The 15,869-nt window shown below is 41.8% G+C and overlaps 1 protein-coding gene across 4 annotated transcripts in view; it reads right to left on the reverse strand.

Moving 5' to 3' along the window:
- PIK3CG (phosphatidylinositol-4,5-bisphosphate 3-kinase catalytic subunit gamma) overlaps positions 1-13,213 on the reverse strand; it is a 33,166-nt gene extending 19,953 nt beyond the window's left edge. For 2 of the 4 annotated variants that reach the window (XM_047849018.1, XM_047849021.1), the window contains exons 1-5: positions 12,891-13,044; positions 8,901-10,907; positions 5,190-5,255; positions 4,859-5,084; positions 2,990-3,093 (exon numbers count right to left, since the gene is read on the reverse strand). In XM_047849018.1, the coding sequence (XP_047704974.1) occupies positions 2,990-3,093; positions 4,859-5,084; positions 5,190-5,255; positions 8,901-10,907; positions 12,891-12,962 (2,475 nt within the window). In that variant the 5' untranslated portion in view covers positions 12,963-13,044. Of the gene's footprint in view, positions 1-2,989; positions 3,094-4,858; positions 5,085-5,189; positions 5,256-8,900; positions 10,908-12,707; positions 12,846-12,890; positions 13,045-13,085 lie in introns of those variants that run through there. The other 2 variants (XM_047849020.1, XM_047849019.1) reach the window with 2 other exon arrangements.
- Between the last annotated feature and the right edge of the window lie 2,656 nt (positions 13,214-15,869).

Genomic DNA, 15,869 nt, shown 5'->3' on the forward strand with positions numbered 1-15,869 from the left:
AAACAAAGTCCTAGTTGGAAGATGATGTTCAATGATTTGGATAAAAATACAGAAAGCGTTCTTACCAAATCTGCAAATGTTATAGGAGAGCAAGTTATAACACTTAAAAGCAAGGATTCTCAAACTGTATTCCGAGGAACCCTATGAGTCTGTGGAGGTGTTCAAGAGGCAATGACAGATCCTGTCCTCTGCATGCCTCACTCCTACAGGGCTCTGGTACTCCCATGTGCCCATTACTACAGAGCAACTATGCTGTTTATCTAAGCTCAACATACCCTAGGAAATGAAACATAAAGAAAACTATACCAAGGCTGATCCTAATCAAATTGCTGAAGACCATGGTACCAAAAAGAAAATCTTAAAAGTAGCCTGGGGAAGAAAGACACATACAGAAATCAGAGGTAAGAATGACAGGAAACTTACAGAAAATATGCAAGCCCAAAGAAAAAGCTGCTGAAAGGGAGGAAAAAAAGCCAACCTAGAATTGTATATTCAGGGAAAACATCTTTCAAAAACGAAGGTGGAATAAAGAGGTTTTCAGACAAACAAAAGCTGGAAGAATTTCTTGCCAGAAGACTTGCACTATAAGAAATTTTTAAGGCTGAAGGAAAATGATGCCAGATGGAAACACAAACCTTTACAAAGAAATAAAGAGTCCCAAAATGTGGTAAATGTGTGGGTAAATATATATATATATATATATATATATATATATATATACATATATATATGTATATATATACACACACACACACATATATATACATGACATATTTATATAGATATATATTTATATTTATATATATAATATATATACATTTACATATGTAAGTTTAATCTATTAAGTCTGCTAAATCTATTTTTAACTATTTAAGGCAATAATAATAATTATTATTGGGTTTATGACATATGTAGGAGGTAAAAGCATGACAAAAATAGCATAAAGGTCGGGAAGAAGTTAATGGAAGTATACTGTTGTAAGATTCTTACGCACACATGAAGTGGTGTATTATCTGAGTGTAACCAAGAGCATGAGGTAACATATTTAGTATATGTGCTGCCGAAGCGAGCACTAGGTAATAGATATTTAGATCAATGAAATGAACTAGAGAATCTAGATATGGACCCACACATATACGGGCAGTTGATATTTGACAAAAGCGCTGAGGTATTTCAACAGATGGTGCCAGGAAAGTTGGATATTCAATACCAAAAAAACCACACCTGATCTTTACTTTCCATCATACCCAAAAATTAACTCCAAGCTGGATCAAAGACTGAAATATAAGAGTGAAAACTATGAAACTTCCAGGAAAAAATATTTGTCACATTGAATTAGGCAGTCTTTCTCAACATTGGCACTGTTGACATTTTGGGCTAGATTATTCATTGTTGTTGGGGGGCTGTCCTGTGCAATGTAGGATGTTTAGCAGCATCCCTGGTCTCTACTCACCAGATGCCAGTAGAATTTTTCCAGTTGTAACAGTAAAAAATACCTCTAGACATTACCAAATGTTCCCTGGTGTGTGTGTGTGTGTGTGTGTGTGTGTGTGTGTGTGTGTGTCTGTGTCTGCGTGTGTGTGTGTGTGTTGGGGGTGTCTCTCCAGGTTGAGTATTATTGGATTAGGCAAATGTTTATTTAAAAAAATTTTTTAATGTTTATTTATTTTTGAGACAGAGAAAGAGAGACAGAGTCTGAGTGGGGGAAGGGCAGAGAGAGAGGGAGACACAGAATCTGAAGCAGGCTCCAGGCTCTGAGCTGTCAGCACAGAGCCCAACATGGGGCTTGAACCCATGAGCTGTGAGATCATCTGAGCAAAGTTGGATGCCCAACCGACTGAGCCACCTAGGCGCCCCACAAATGTTTCTTAGGATACACAAAAGCAAACTATACAAAAGGTGATGAATTGGACTTAATAAAAATTTAAAAACCCTTCTGCTCTCTGAAATATACTACTAAGAAAATGAAAAGGTAAGCCACAGACTGGAATTTGTAAAATGTATACCTGATAAAGGATTTGTATCTAGAATATATAAACAACTCAAAAACAAGAAGGCAACCCATATTAAACATGAATGAAAGATGTAACAGAAACTTCTCAATAGAAGATGGAAAATAAGCACATGAGAAGATACTCAACATCATTACAGAAATGCAACATTGAGATGCCACTTCACCATTGGAATGGCTAAAAGTAAAAAGATTGGTGATAATTAGTATTGGCAAAGATGTGGAACAGTGGGAACTCATGTACATTGATGGTGGGAATATACAATGTTACACGCTTTGGAAAAACAGTTCAGCAGTATCTTATAAAATTAAACACACATGTACCATGACTCAACTATCTCACTGTTAAATATTTACTCAAAAGGTGAATGGAAAATAAAGCATAGTATATCCACACAGGGGACTACTACTCAGTCATAAAAAGGAACAGATGGCACACACAGCAATGTGGATGGATCTTAAAAGCACCGTGCTAAGTAAAAGGATCCAGATACAAAAACTACATACTGTATGATTCCACTTGATGAAATTCTAGAAAATGACATGACAGAAGCAGATCAGTTGTTCAGGACAGGGGATGGAAGGAGGAAAGGACTACCTCTGCAAGGGAACATGAAAGAACCTTCCCTATAACGTCTCTATGGAAGTGTTCTGTATCCTGGTTACAATGGCAGTGGTTATGTGATTGCATACGTTTGTCAAAACTCATTGCACTGCCCACTTAAAACAAACAAAATTTATTATATGTAAAAGATTCCTTAAGAAAGCTGATTTAAAACAAAATGGATGGGAGACTGCCTGGTTTTGAGGCTTTGAGGAGCTAGTGGTTAGAGAAAGGCCTGACAGAAGCCCGTCCAGGGACTTTCCAGCTTCTCTGTCTCTACAGAAACATTAGCTTTTACCCACGAGGCCCTGTGAAGCGTGCACAGACAGTTACAAGACATAAAGACCACTTGGGGACATCGAGGTGATACCTACCACTAGTGCTCCGGCCTTCAGTCCAGGATCATATGGGACTCTAAAGCTTTTTGGGAGATTCGAATTCTGCAGGTTTTCAAGTTTTTGCTTAAGTTGTGAAATAACTGTAATTGTCAGAAGTGCACAAAGTTACATGAGTTCAAATAATCACCGACATTATCTATAGCATTTCCTGAGGCCACGTCTATTCATAACATTCTATACATTTGGTCTGGTGTGGAGTGGGAGCAAAGGGTGTAGGTTTCTGTCTTTGAGGAACTAACCATAAGACGTGGCGAGATAAGTCAGGTTTACTGAGAGCAATACAACCATGTACACAATACTACAGCAGTGGATAGAAGCATGCGAGTAAAGATATGGGAGGCCAAGACAATCAGGTAGGGAAGGATATTTTGAAGGTAATGCTAAGGAATATATACTGTTGTTCTCTTCCCAAGATGTGAAACTTTGAACTGCCATTTGGTTTGGGGAACAGACATTCAAAGACCATATCAAATGCAATTCAGTTAGGGTTCTATAAATTCTTTTCAAAAGAAGAAGTCAGGTTATGTGGAGACAGTGTGATAGCCTCAAACTCAAGAGTTCTTTAGAATTCTAAATTCTAAGACAAAATATATAGGTTAAAAATTTCTTCCTGGATAACATACTAGAGGCTGGTACAAGTGTTTCCCTTTCTTACTTACAATGAAAATAAAAGTAAGATGATTATGACCACGATTATTTTTTTGGAGAGAACATTATTGGTGTATTGGAAAAGAATTCAAGGGGAAAAGTGGAAATTCAGAATATTCAAAATACTAGCTGACTATGTTAGTATATGTGTCCATTATGAGCCATAGTGCTGGGTCTGTGTATATAAAAATAAATAAAAAATATCCCCTAGTTGCAAGGCTCATGCAGTTTACCAGACCAGAAAGATGTGTCAATGACTATATTTTAATATAGTATCAACCCAAGCCTAGGGGAATATAGAGAAAGAGTGATTAATTTTCCTAGGGGCAGGGACAGGATTTATTAGGGATAAGATCATATTGGAAATGACATCAGAGAGGAGGTATATATATCTGTGTATAATTATGCTGATCTCTATATAAATATATATAAAAATAGAAGTACACTGACATATATAAATATATATACACAAATTTAAATAGCTTCTCAATAATTCATTTCTTTTTAAAAAATTTTTTTAATGTTTACTTATTTTCTGAGAGAGAGTGAGACAGAGTATGAGTGGGGGAGGGGCAGAGAGAGAGGGAGACACAGAATCTGAAGCAGGCTCCAGGCTCTGAGCTGTCGGCACAGAGCCCGACATGGGCCTCAAACTCACGAACTGTGATGTGAGATCATGACCTGAGCTGAAGTTGGACACTTAACCAACTGAGCCACCCTGGCACCCCAATTCATTTCTTTAAAAGACTGAAAATTTGAAAATTATACACATATATTGAAAGGAAGGAAAAAAGTAAATATTTGCAAATAACTAATCTTCGTGTGCGTGCAACTGTTCTGTTTTGTTTTTGTTTTTGTTTTTGTTTTTTTAGTTTCAAGTTTTTAATTGAGATTCAGTGAGTTAGCATACAGTGTAATATTAGTTTCAGGCCTGCAACTGTTCTTAAATATACACCTTACATCTGCATGCTTTTTAAATTTTTCAAAGAGTTCAACATCTATTATAAATTCATCATTAGCATATATCCATAGTTTTAAAAAATACGAACTTGTAAAAGGAGGACTTTAAATTTGCTTACTCCACAAAGATGGAAGATTGAAAAATGTGTTCTTGGCTTCCTTTAGGAAGGTACAGCCCGCCTCCCCGAAGGAAGGAGAATCGCAGGGATGATGGCATTGGAAATAGAGGCACCATACCTTGGGAACTGACATCATACTTTTCAGCAGAGAGCGATTTAATATCAAGGGTGACCTTCTGTAGCATCTCGATCACTTGCACTTGGTCGGTGAAGTCATGCAGCATGGCTGTGCCACAGCCCCTCAGGTAGGCTTCTAGGATCACTGCAAACCTCTGCTGGTAGTGTCTGGACTGTGCTATCTCGCTTCTCAAGAACCAAAACAAGAAGTGACCAATTCTTTTGTTCTGAAGGTGGGAACAAGAAGGGTGAACAGTTGTGACTAATGCTCTATCAGTCAGTTCTCGCTAACTTTTAAAAGGTCACACTATTCTCAAAGTGGAAGTACTTACTCGTAAGCCACGCTTCAGCAGAAATCTGGCGAGGGCGCTGTCATGATAGGGTTCAAATTTCACAGCCTAAAGGAAGAACACAGGGGCATTTGTAGGACTGCATTTCTGTGTTGGTTAATCAGGGGAAAAAGGAAATGGAGAAAAAGCGCTCTGCCTTACTGGGTCTTTTCTGGCTAGGCTGATGACAATCTTACCAGTCACTTCACTCAACCCTTTCTTTTTGAGGACACTTTGGGTCAGAGTGAGCCACTTGCTTAGGGACTGGGATTAGAAACCAGAACTCTTGACTCCAGTTATGTTCTTTTGCTACCGTCAAAGGTTAGGCTTTGGCTCCCATTAAGGGCTTACTTGACTTACTGGAAGGATAGAGGGGAAATATGGGGATGACTGTAACACATCCTTAAAAGAGGAATGTAAAAGAGGCTGTTGGAAAGAAAACGCACAGTGGAGACGCAACATATAACAAGAAAAATATGTTAGAGGTGAAGATCGTAAAAATTCTATAGCTTCCCTTCAGCTCAAGGTGTGTGTTTCGCATCTCGCTGGCAGGTCACCACGCTACCTCATGGGCTCTTACTCCAAGTAAACAGCAGGCCTGGATCCACCCACACAGAGTGATCACTACCCTCTGCCATGCGGCGGTGTATACAGAGAGTTTTTTTCTGAAAAGTCTCTGATTTTATGTGCTTCCTAGGGTTTGTAGTTTTTGTATCACTTGGCTGTTATAGAGGTATTGACCTGCATGGCAGACAGCTCTATGACTGAAGAAAATCACCAATAAAACATAAAAAAATAATTTAGAATGGTGGGTATAGGAACATTTGTTATACCATTCTTAGTATTTACAGTAGGTCTGCAATGGTTCGCAATTTTATGGCAAGACTAACAAATATAGTTTAAATTGTTAACAGATGTGTAGGTAGATTTATAGGCTGATATCGTGTGTGTGCATAAAGAGAGGCTTAAAATGAAATATCTCAGTATTTTCTTTACAGATAGAAATGGTCTACCTTTGTTTTTTCCCCAAGGAACAAGAGAAATTCCCATTCCACTTTATCTTTTAGGGCCTGTGTGGTTCTTGGTACAATTTCCAGTTCTTACTCTGGTTTTCCAGTTTGGAAATAATCCATATTGACATGCTTCCAAAGATGCTTTTCTTTTCTTCTAAAAAAAATTTTTTTTAATGTTTATTCATTCTTGGGGGAGAGAGAGAGAGAGACAGAGTGTGAGCAGGAGAGGGGCAGAGAGAGAGAGGCAGACACAGAATCTGAAGCAGGCTCCAGGTTCTGAGCTGTCGGCACAGAGCCCAATGTGGGGCTTGAACCCACGATTATGAGATCATGACCTGAGCCAAAGTTGGACGCTCAACTGACTGAGCCACCCAGGCGCTCCTCAAAGATACTTTTCATGGCTGTGGGCCGGTAGGTGCCTGTAGCTGCCGTTAAGGTCTGAATTCTGAGAATGTGGTTTATTTGGCCACTGGTACAGACTTCAGAATTGTTTTTCTAAGTTTCCAGTTCAAACGTGAGTCGTTTCAACCTTATTCGTGTTTCACTTCTGTAAACACAATGCAGATCTCAACTAGGAGACCATTTTAATCAGGAATGAGTCATTCAGCCATATCTGAAAATGTCTCAAATAGTTTTACAAATGACTACTCTTTTTCAAATTTATGACCACAAATTCAATGTTAATATTACTTATTGACCTCTTTCATTTAAAACATTTCCAAGAAGAACACGATTCATTTTCCAATTCTGCAAAATTTACTTGTGAAAATGACAATGAAAAATAATTCATTAGTGAATTAATTTTCATTCATTTTCATTTGTCTTATGTCACTATCTGAACTAGTGGGCAGAGAAAACTATTAGATACATTTAACAGATGAAGGCAAAGGTCAAGTGTAATGTTTCAAGTATCTGCTTAATGAGAAGGCAAAAATTCAGAGTTGAAGTTGAGAATACTGAAAATGCTCAGAAAACTCCAGGGCCTTCCTCTAACTACAAATAATGATTACAGAGTTTAGTGTCTAACACTAAGAGTGGCTAATCCTCAAGAGCTCAGGTCAGGGGTGCCTAGGTGGCCCAGTGAGTTAAGCATCCGACTTTGGCTCAGGTCATGACCTCATGGTTCGTGAGTTTGAGCCCCGCAGCAGGCTCTGTGCTGACAGCTCGGAGCCTGGAGCCTGCTTCTGATTCTGTGTGTGTGTCTCTGTCCCTCCCATGCTCATGCTCTGTCTGTCTCCCACTCAAAAATAAATAAGCATTTAAAAAAATTAAAAAATAAATAAAGAGATCAGGTCAAACATCACTTACTCAGAACTGTCCCTGGTTTCCTCAATCTAAATTAAGTATCTCCAGGACCCCTGCCTATTTTGTCATAATACCCTGCAGATCTCCCCCAGAGCACTTGCACAATTTGTTATGAAATATCTGTTTGTATGTGTATGCATTTAATGCATTTAATGTCAGTCTTCCCCACGACATCACAAGCTATAGGGGGACAGAGACAGGCTCTGTTGTGATCACTGATCTCTCTAGCATCCAGAAGTGCACAGTACATGTTGTTGAATTAATGGAGGGACATGTCTGCACTCTAAAATAGCATTCTGTTCCAATTCCTTTACTTCCTCTTCCTTGTTAAACAGCACAATACGGTCTCAGAAGTGCTCTGGTGTGCAGAACTGTGCCTCCTTTTTTCTTCAACTTACTAGGTAAACCTGAGGCAAATCACTTCGTCCTTCTGGACTACTTGGAAAGGTGTGAGAACAGGAGTGGAAATCCTATACCAGACCTGTCTGAAGAGAGGGGCTTTTGAGGTCCCACCCAGATAGGAGATGTTATTCTATGAATTATGATAAATGTGATCAAAGAGGGTGAGCTTTTCTCTCTGGGACACACTATCCTGACCCCAGATTTTTTTCTTTAATTTTTAATGTTTATTTATTTTTGAGAGAGAGACAGAGAGTGTGTGTGAGAGAGCAGAGGAGGAACAGAGAGAGAGGGAGACACAGAATCCGAAGCAGGCTCCTGGCTCCGAGCTGTCAGCAGAGAGCCGGACACAGGGCTTAAACTCACGAACCCCGAGATCATGACCTGAGCCAAATTCGGACGCTTAACCAACTGATACACCCAGGTACCCCCCTCACCCTGGATTGATGCAGGAAATTGGAGGCAGAGAAAAGAGCAGGGCCTGGAGGCAATCTGCCTGGGTTTGATTTCTGGTCTGATTTTTTAAAAGTATGTGACCTTGAGCACATTACTTAGACTCTCTAAGCCTCAGTTTCCATATATATATAATGCAAATGTTAATTTGACCTCCATCATAGTTGTTTGGAGAGTTCAGTGTGATAATACACGAAACACATGCAAATCACTTGCAGCCTCAGAGCCTTGGTACAAGGGAGCATTCCACTAATCGCATCTGTCACTAATATAGTAAATGAGAAGAAGCTACTCCTATAGGGCCAGTTTTCCTAAAAAGCAAAATACTATGTCCTCAAAATGATTGTTGGCAACCCTTCAAAGACAGTAAAAAAAGTAAATGGAACAGTTTACTACTGTTTGAAGTGGCTTCATCAGATCTCCATTGACTGACTGTGACGCTATATGGGCAAAGGGCATTTGGGGACAACTGAATGGGGTGCCTGTGCACATGAAAATAAACTCTTTGAGAAGAGTGCTGCCTTGAGAACACCAGAATCCCTACCTGGACCAGCTGTAGGAGGTAATGCAGAACATCATCGTCCTCCAAGCTCTCCAGTTTCTGCACTGCAATGGCTCTTACATTTTCATCTGAAAAGTTGCAGTCCAGGAGTTGCATTGTTAACCCCACATCCAAAGCACTTTGATCCCAGACCTCCCGTCTGGCTAACAATTGGTACGTTTTGGCTACAATTTCTTGCTGTCCCCATTTTACGGAGCTAAACAGCTTAGGATATGCCTTTGGATGCTTAAGGCTTTCATATCTAAAATGCCAGAGCAATTCTTTGTCCTCTGCTGTGAGAGGGTTAAGTGGATCAGTGGCTATGATTGCTTCCAGTTGCTTCCGAAGCTGGTTGGGCATTTCTGCTCGAACCCGGTCCCCTTCGGGGTCAGGGGTGGGGCGATGCTTAGGCAAGGCTATTGGGTGACAGTAATTGTCCAGGAGAATGGAGATGGACATTGAGTTCTCCTTGTCTGGGTTTGTCGCAGACGTGAGCTTGTCAGCATTGAAGCTCCCTTGGTCTTCTCCCTTTCCAGATATCTGCCACATGTGGAGCACATACTCCCCGTGGCGCAGGAGGAATCGGTGGTCTATCAGCAGCAGGTTCACGTAATAGAGGAGCTGAGTTTTGCCTTTAGACTCGGAACTGGGAGTCTCTGCAGAGGTCTTGCCAGCCAGCACCGGAGCTTTGCTGCAGTAGATCTGGAGGTTGAGTAGAGCCCCTCTGGGTAAGTCTTTTATTTTGATACTGAACTCGAGCCACACATTCCAGAGCACCTCCTCTGTGAAGGGTTTGGGGCTGGTTCTCCTTTGGCAAAGGACTTGCTGCCCATGCTGGATGTTTGCCTCCACAAAAACCGTGAGGTCAGCATTCCGGGGCAGGACGGGGATATCAATGCCTCTGATTTTGACCCTGAACTTCCGGTCACAGTCCCACAGGGACACGGTGAACACACTCTCGTGGTCCTTCCCGTGGATGGTCAGCTGCTCATGGTAGCCAGTGACTCCCGTGCAGTCATCCACCAGTGGCCACTCTTCTTTCCTCACCTCGTCCAGGGCTGGGTCTGGAGGCGTGTCAAGCACCAGGTGAATCTCTTCTCCATTCTTGAGGCATTGCCTCACCCACTGAAAGTTTTTGATGGGCGTTTCACCCACTAGGTACTCATCCCGGCCGCAGACGCGCAGCACAAAATCCTGTTCGCTCTGGCTTTCGGGGATATCCATCAGAGACTTCTTCTTGGCCATCTTGGTGAAGAAGCTCTGGAGGATGGCGCCTGGGGTGTCATCGGCCGAGACCTTGATGGTCTGGCTGGTGGTGCTGCGGTGAATGACGATGAAGATGCAGTTGTTGGTGATCTTCTTCAACAGATACTCCGGGAGGGGCTTCGATGTCACCCACGGGTGCATGGCGTAGAGCTTAGGGTCGCGGCCGGCCACCTCGACCATGCGCGGGGTGACCAGGCGGCGGCGCGTGAACTCGAGCTCGTTATCGTGCACGTTGCTGACGTCGGTGACGTCGTAGCCGATCAGGGCGGTGAGCTGCCGCTGGAAGGCCAGCGTCTCGTCCGAGGGCGCGCGCCGCTGCACCACGTGGATCTGGCCCGGGCTCCTGTGCAGCACCTGCCAGTAGCGCAGGCAGTCCAGGGTCTGCACCACCTGGTACTTGTCGTAGATCTCGTACCACTGGCCCTTCTTCTGGTAGAGCAGGAGGAAGTGGTCCGGGCCGAGCCGGCGGTAGAAGTCGGTCGCCACACTAGTCTCCAGCGCGCGCAGCCACACCTGGGCCTTCATCTGCTCCACGTTGCCGTGGCCGGCCACGTGCAGCAGCGCCGTCTCGGGGGTCTTGCTGTTGCGCTGGCTGGTGGGCAGCACGAACTCGATGGGGATGAGCTCCATGGAGGACAGGCTGGCCGTGGTGCTGCGCGGCTTCATCCTCCGGCGCCGGCGGCGGTTGTCCTCTCTCAGAACCACGGGCTGTTCATAGTTGTCCAGCTCCATGCCCTGCGCGACCTGGGAGTGGAGACACAGAGGGCTTGGTCACGGGACAGGCACTTTCTGTTAACACTCTTCGACGAGGTGGCAGAAGGAGAAGGTAGAGGAAGGCAGTGATGTGCGCCCGAAGATACAGGGGTTTTGGAAGTGGGGCCCAGGAATGCTGGTCCCACCACTTAGTATCAGGGTGACTTGAGCTAGTTAGAGAATCTCTGCGCCTGTTTCCCACCTGTAAGATGGGTTTAGTGATACCTCAGAGGGTGGAGGTGAGGATTAAAAAAGGTAATATGCTTGTTCGGCATGGGCGATAGGTACATGGGGGTTCATCAATCAGGTACCTTATGTTTGAAACTTTAATTAAGGAGAGAGAGAGAGAGAGAGAGAGAGAGAGAGAGAGAGAGAGAGATGTGAAGCACTCATCCATCACGGTCCCTGACACTTTATAATGGCTCAAGGTGGTAAGCGTTGTTCTTAAGCATACTGAAATGGATAGATGAATAAAATCATCCAGTTAAATGATCAAGTTCTAATTTTCAAGGTGCAGCATGAGATGCTGAAACCCCACACTGTGACAACACGCCCTCAACCTGTTTCATCTTTGTTCATTCTTACACTTCTCTCTGGGACCGAGATACCTCACCCAACCACGCTTCACATTCTCGACTTTCAAACTGTCTGGATCAGGTATCTCCTCCCTAGTCAACTTCCTGTCTGTCTTTTTCTTTTCTTTCTTTCTTTTTTTTTTTTTTTTTTTTTCTTTCTAGTTAGGAAAGGTAGTAATTTCATTGATAATATTCAAAAACATCAGAATTGGTGAAGTTGCAAGCAAGAACTTTTGCAGATACTTGAATTTTTGAATCACGAAATGGGTAGTCATTCTGGCTGTCATCATTACATTAAAGCAGTATCTTAGGGGAGTCACCCAAGGCTGTACTCTTCTAGCATGAACAATCAGATATTTTTAACTTTGTACCAATTCATTCCATCTGCCCCTGCATTAGATAGTGGAGAAGCCACCAGATGGGAGGGTGGATTTCTGGACTCCAGTGACCTGCTATTTCGACCCCAATCGATCACTTAACTTCCTTTTTGCTCTCCTATTTTCATCTGTATAATGAGAATTCACAAACTGATTCTCATCAATTCACTTTCCTCAAGTCTTTAGTAAGTACCTACTCCGCACAAAGCATTTCAGTATAAGTGTGACAGAATGCAATAGGAAACACTTCAAATAATGATTGAAATATTAAAAATATTAAAATTGAAATACAAACAAGGTGTTTTGATTTTAATATCTAGTATCCCTAGGTTGTAAGATATGTTCCACATAAGAATCAAATACTGAAACAAAAATTGTTTCCAAAATTGTCATTTACTCTCTTAAATGACTAATGTTTGTGAGACTCATAATTACTTATCTCTTTCATAGTGGACCATTTGATATATACCAAAAAGGAGAGTTTGATTCAAAGATAAGAAAGACAAGTTTCAAATCTTGACTTTTAAGCTGACTTATAAAGTCAATAGTCCCTCTCTTAAAATATTATGAAGTTATCTTCAGCAAATACAGAAAGCAACTGTTCCAGAGGACTATCTCTTGTAGCTTTTAATTCACTGTTTGGTCTGTTGCTACATTGTAGAATAACTACCAAAGAAGAGAACCACAAGATGTATTTATATTGACAACAAACTGAAACAAAATAGTTCCATATTGAGGCAAAATACAAATACATAGCAATAACTTCTGCCTCAGTGCTACCAAACAGTCTTACAAGATACAAGACACAGAGGAAAAAAAAAGGCTGGCTAAATACTCACTGCTTTCCTTCATGGCTGAGGCTATGAAGCTTTCTCCTCTTATAAGAAGACATCAGAAACACTGTTAAGCACAATAATCGCTAAGCATGCACTTGTGAGAACGTAAAACCCGGCTGGCACAAGCTCCTGTGCCCTCCCTCTTCCTCCCAAACAAAAACAAACAAACAAAAAGGACAGATGCACCTGCAAAGCTATGGCCGGAACCTTATGGATATCCACACGTATAGGTCTGGCCAGACAATGAAACGGAGGCATTCAGTGGTAGTATCATCTCAAGAACCGACAACTGTTCCAGATAAAAATATTCTACCCCAGACGGAAGTGTCACTATTCCGGGTCAGACCCAACAAAGGGCAAAAAAATAGAAGGAAGTAATACCTGATAAAGCAGCGGAGGTGATGATGCTGAAGGATCATTTGTTTAATTTTTGAAAACAAAACAATTTCGAATCTACCCAGTGTGCCTCTAAACTCTTCCGCTTTTCTGGGTCTCCCTTCGTATCCAGATGCAGAGGAAGTGTTGCAGTTACCAGGAAGGAAGTTTTAACCAAGTTGATTATACGTGTGATTGCTCATTTTAAAAGTGTCAGAAATGCATTTCCTGTTCTAGCACAGAGTGAAACACAGGAGTGAAAAATGTTTACCATATATATATACACACACACACACACACACACACACACACACATATATATTCTATTCTTTGAACTAATTTTTTTTAAATAGGAGAGACTGAAACAAATTAAAATACACATTCACAAGACATAAACACACGAGACATAAATACTCTTTCTAGATAGTTCTTAGAAGAAAAGGCCTAACAGCCACAATATTAGAGAAACAGCCTGGTAGGCAGATTTTTAAGAGTTAAATTAAACTCATTAGTCCTGCAAAGCTCACTTAATTAAGTTTTCTTTGCAGGAACTCAAATGAACTCTTGTTCATATGCTGTAACTGAGGAATGGGGGAGAGAAACCTAGTGATCCAGGGGCCTGAGTTACACAAGCTGAATATTTTCAAAGACAAGGTCTGGGAGCTTGCCTCCTTACCTTGGTGAGACATTTCTGTATATTTTCAGAGCATTCAGGGTCCAAAATATCACTGTTGTGTGTGTGCGCGTGTGCATGCATGTGTCCATGTGTGTTGTAGAGGGAGACTTACTATGAGCCATGATTGGCTGCAGACAAAATAAAAGGTTTTTTGGTGTCATGGGAAAATTGGGGAGTTGAGCACTGTCATCCCATCAGATAGACAGTCACTAGGAGATGGCTCCTGAGTCCCATGGGAGTACAGAATACACAGAAAAGCCATACTAGGGGCACCTGTATGGTCTAGTAGGTTAAGTGTTTGACTTCAGCTCAGCTCATTATTTCATGGTTCGTGAGTTTCAGCCCATGTTGGGCTCCCTGCAGTCAGCACAGAGTCTGCATCAGATCCTCTGTCCCCTCTCCCTGCCTCTCAAAATAAACAAACATTAAAAAAAAACAAAACTCAAAAAAGAAAAAGAAAAGAAAAAATCATCTTAAATCATTTTTAGAGCAGCTCTGTATTTTCAGGTGACCTCAATTTCCTCTAGAACCCCCAAGCCCACTCAGATCCTGAACCAGTGTTCCGTCTCCTCTCTCCCAGGGTTTTCTATACTTGAGTTCATCTTCTAGTCTGTGTTCTCATGGACTCCAGCTGAGTCCCAGGAACAGCCAGTAGGATGGTGCTTTCTTGGAGGTATATAATTGAGAGGTTCTCCGAGTTCCTTTGACATCAGAATAAATTATTGTTGATCCAATCTGTCTCCTTTCACACAGACCCCTTGAGGTCTTAGCTTTCTGCAAACAGTTTCTACACATAGTCAAAGAGTACCTATAATAGTTGACATCAAGCAGGAAAACCATTTAATTCAAAGACTGCCTCCCAAATATTTGGAGGGAGCTTATCAGCTTTCCAAAGTATATTTCTACTTAGGAATACTCCCTTGGGAGGAATACTCCCTTGATGTACATCTCCCTTAGGCAGATTTAGAAGCCTAAGAGCTGGCCCTCTTTGTTGATTCTGAATGAGGGACCAAGGAGCCATGCTAAAGGAGTTTGCCAAGCTGTTATGGGGGTAGGTGGGCTGACCGCAGATTGACCACAAGCTTGGCCAGCCTTGTTCCCTAGACCATGCAACAGATACCTTCCTCACCCTGACTCAGTCACACCCAGGGGGCCAAATCCCAACCCGATTACCCACCTCCCCAACCACTTCCCATATACACACACTAGTTATTCCAGCTGACTCTTGGGTCTCCTTGCTGCTGAAGGAACTACTCAGCTAAGTCCAATTATGCAAATATTTTCTGTTCTATGACTAAACTTGCAAATGGTTCAGGCTTTATTGGTGGTTTGAGATTAAAAATACCCTGCCCTTCCCCAAATCCTAATATAGCCACTAAAATTTGACTATATGTCATAAGCGTTCCAAGACAGAAGTCGTGGCCAATATCACCCTTTCAGTGGATACTTCCTCCTTGCAGAGGAGTCCTCTTGTTGGGGCCTCTTTCATCCCCAGATTTTTTAGGTTAGGAGACTTGTAGGCTTCATCATTCACCTGCTTTATTGATATGTTTCTTTTTTCTTCTTTTTTCTCCCCTTCTGTGAATCTCCATGCATCTAGCACGTGTTTTACATATGGTAGACATACATTGCATTTTGACTGGGGAAAAAAAAAAAATCAAACAGGTTGACCTTCTATATCACTCTGACCATGACAGGAGTAAGATAGAACAGATGAAAAAAGAAGAACACAGTAATATCTGTCAATAGTCAATAAACAGATTATGTAATGTTCATTATAAAATATAATATTTTGATGGAGGAGGTCACTTTGGGTGGGACTTAAAAAAAAAAAAACCGTTCAACATGCAGAGGGATGCCTAGGATTTAAGGTAAGAGGAATCATAAGGGAAATTTCCCAAGCCTGAAAGTATTTGGGGGACAGTGAACAGATCATTTTGCTGAAATAGAGGGTTATTGAAAACAGCCGTGGGAAATACGGAGATACGGGAAAGACATGGGAAGACTGGCATGTGCCTTCCAAATTCATTTCATGTCTTGGCACATGTCAATAGTAACAACATTTGTATGGCACACTGGGTGCAATGGGCTGAATGTTTGTGTCCCCCTGCAAA

This window comes from Prionailurus viverrinus, chromosome A2 (genome assembly GCF_022837055.1).
Source record: "Prionailurus viverrinus isolate Anna chromosome A2, UM_Priviv_1.0, whole genome shotgun sequence".
Classification (NCBI taxonomy): domain Eukaryota; kingdom Metazoa; phylum Chordata; class Mammalia; order Carnivora; family Felidae; genus Prionailurus; species Prionailurus viverrinus.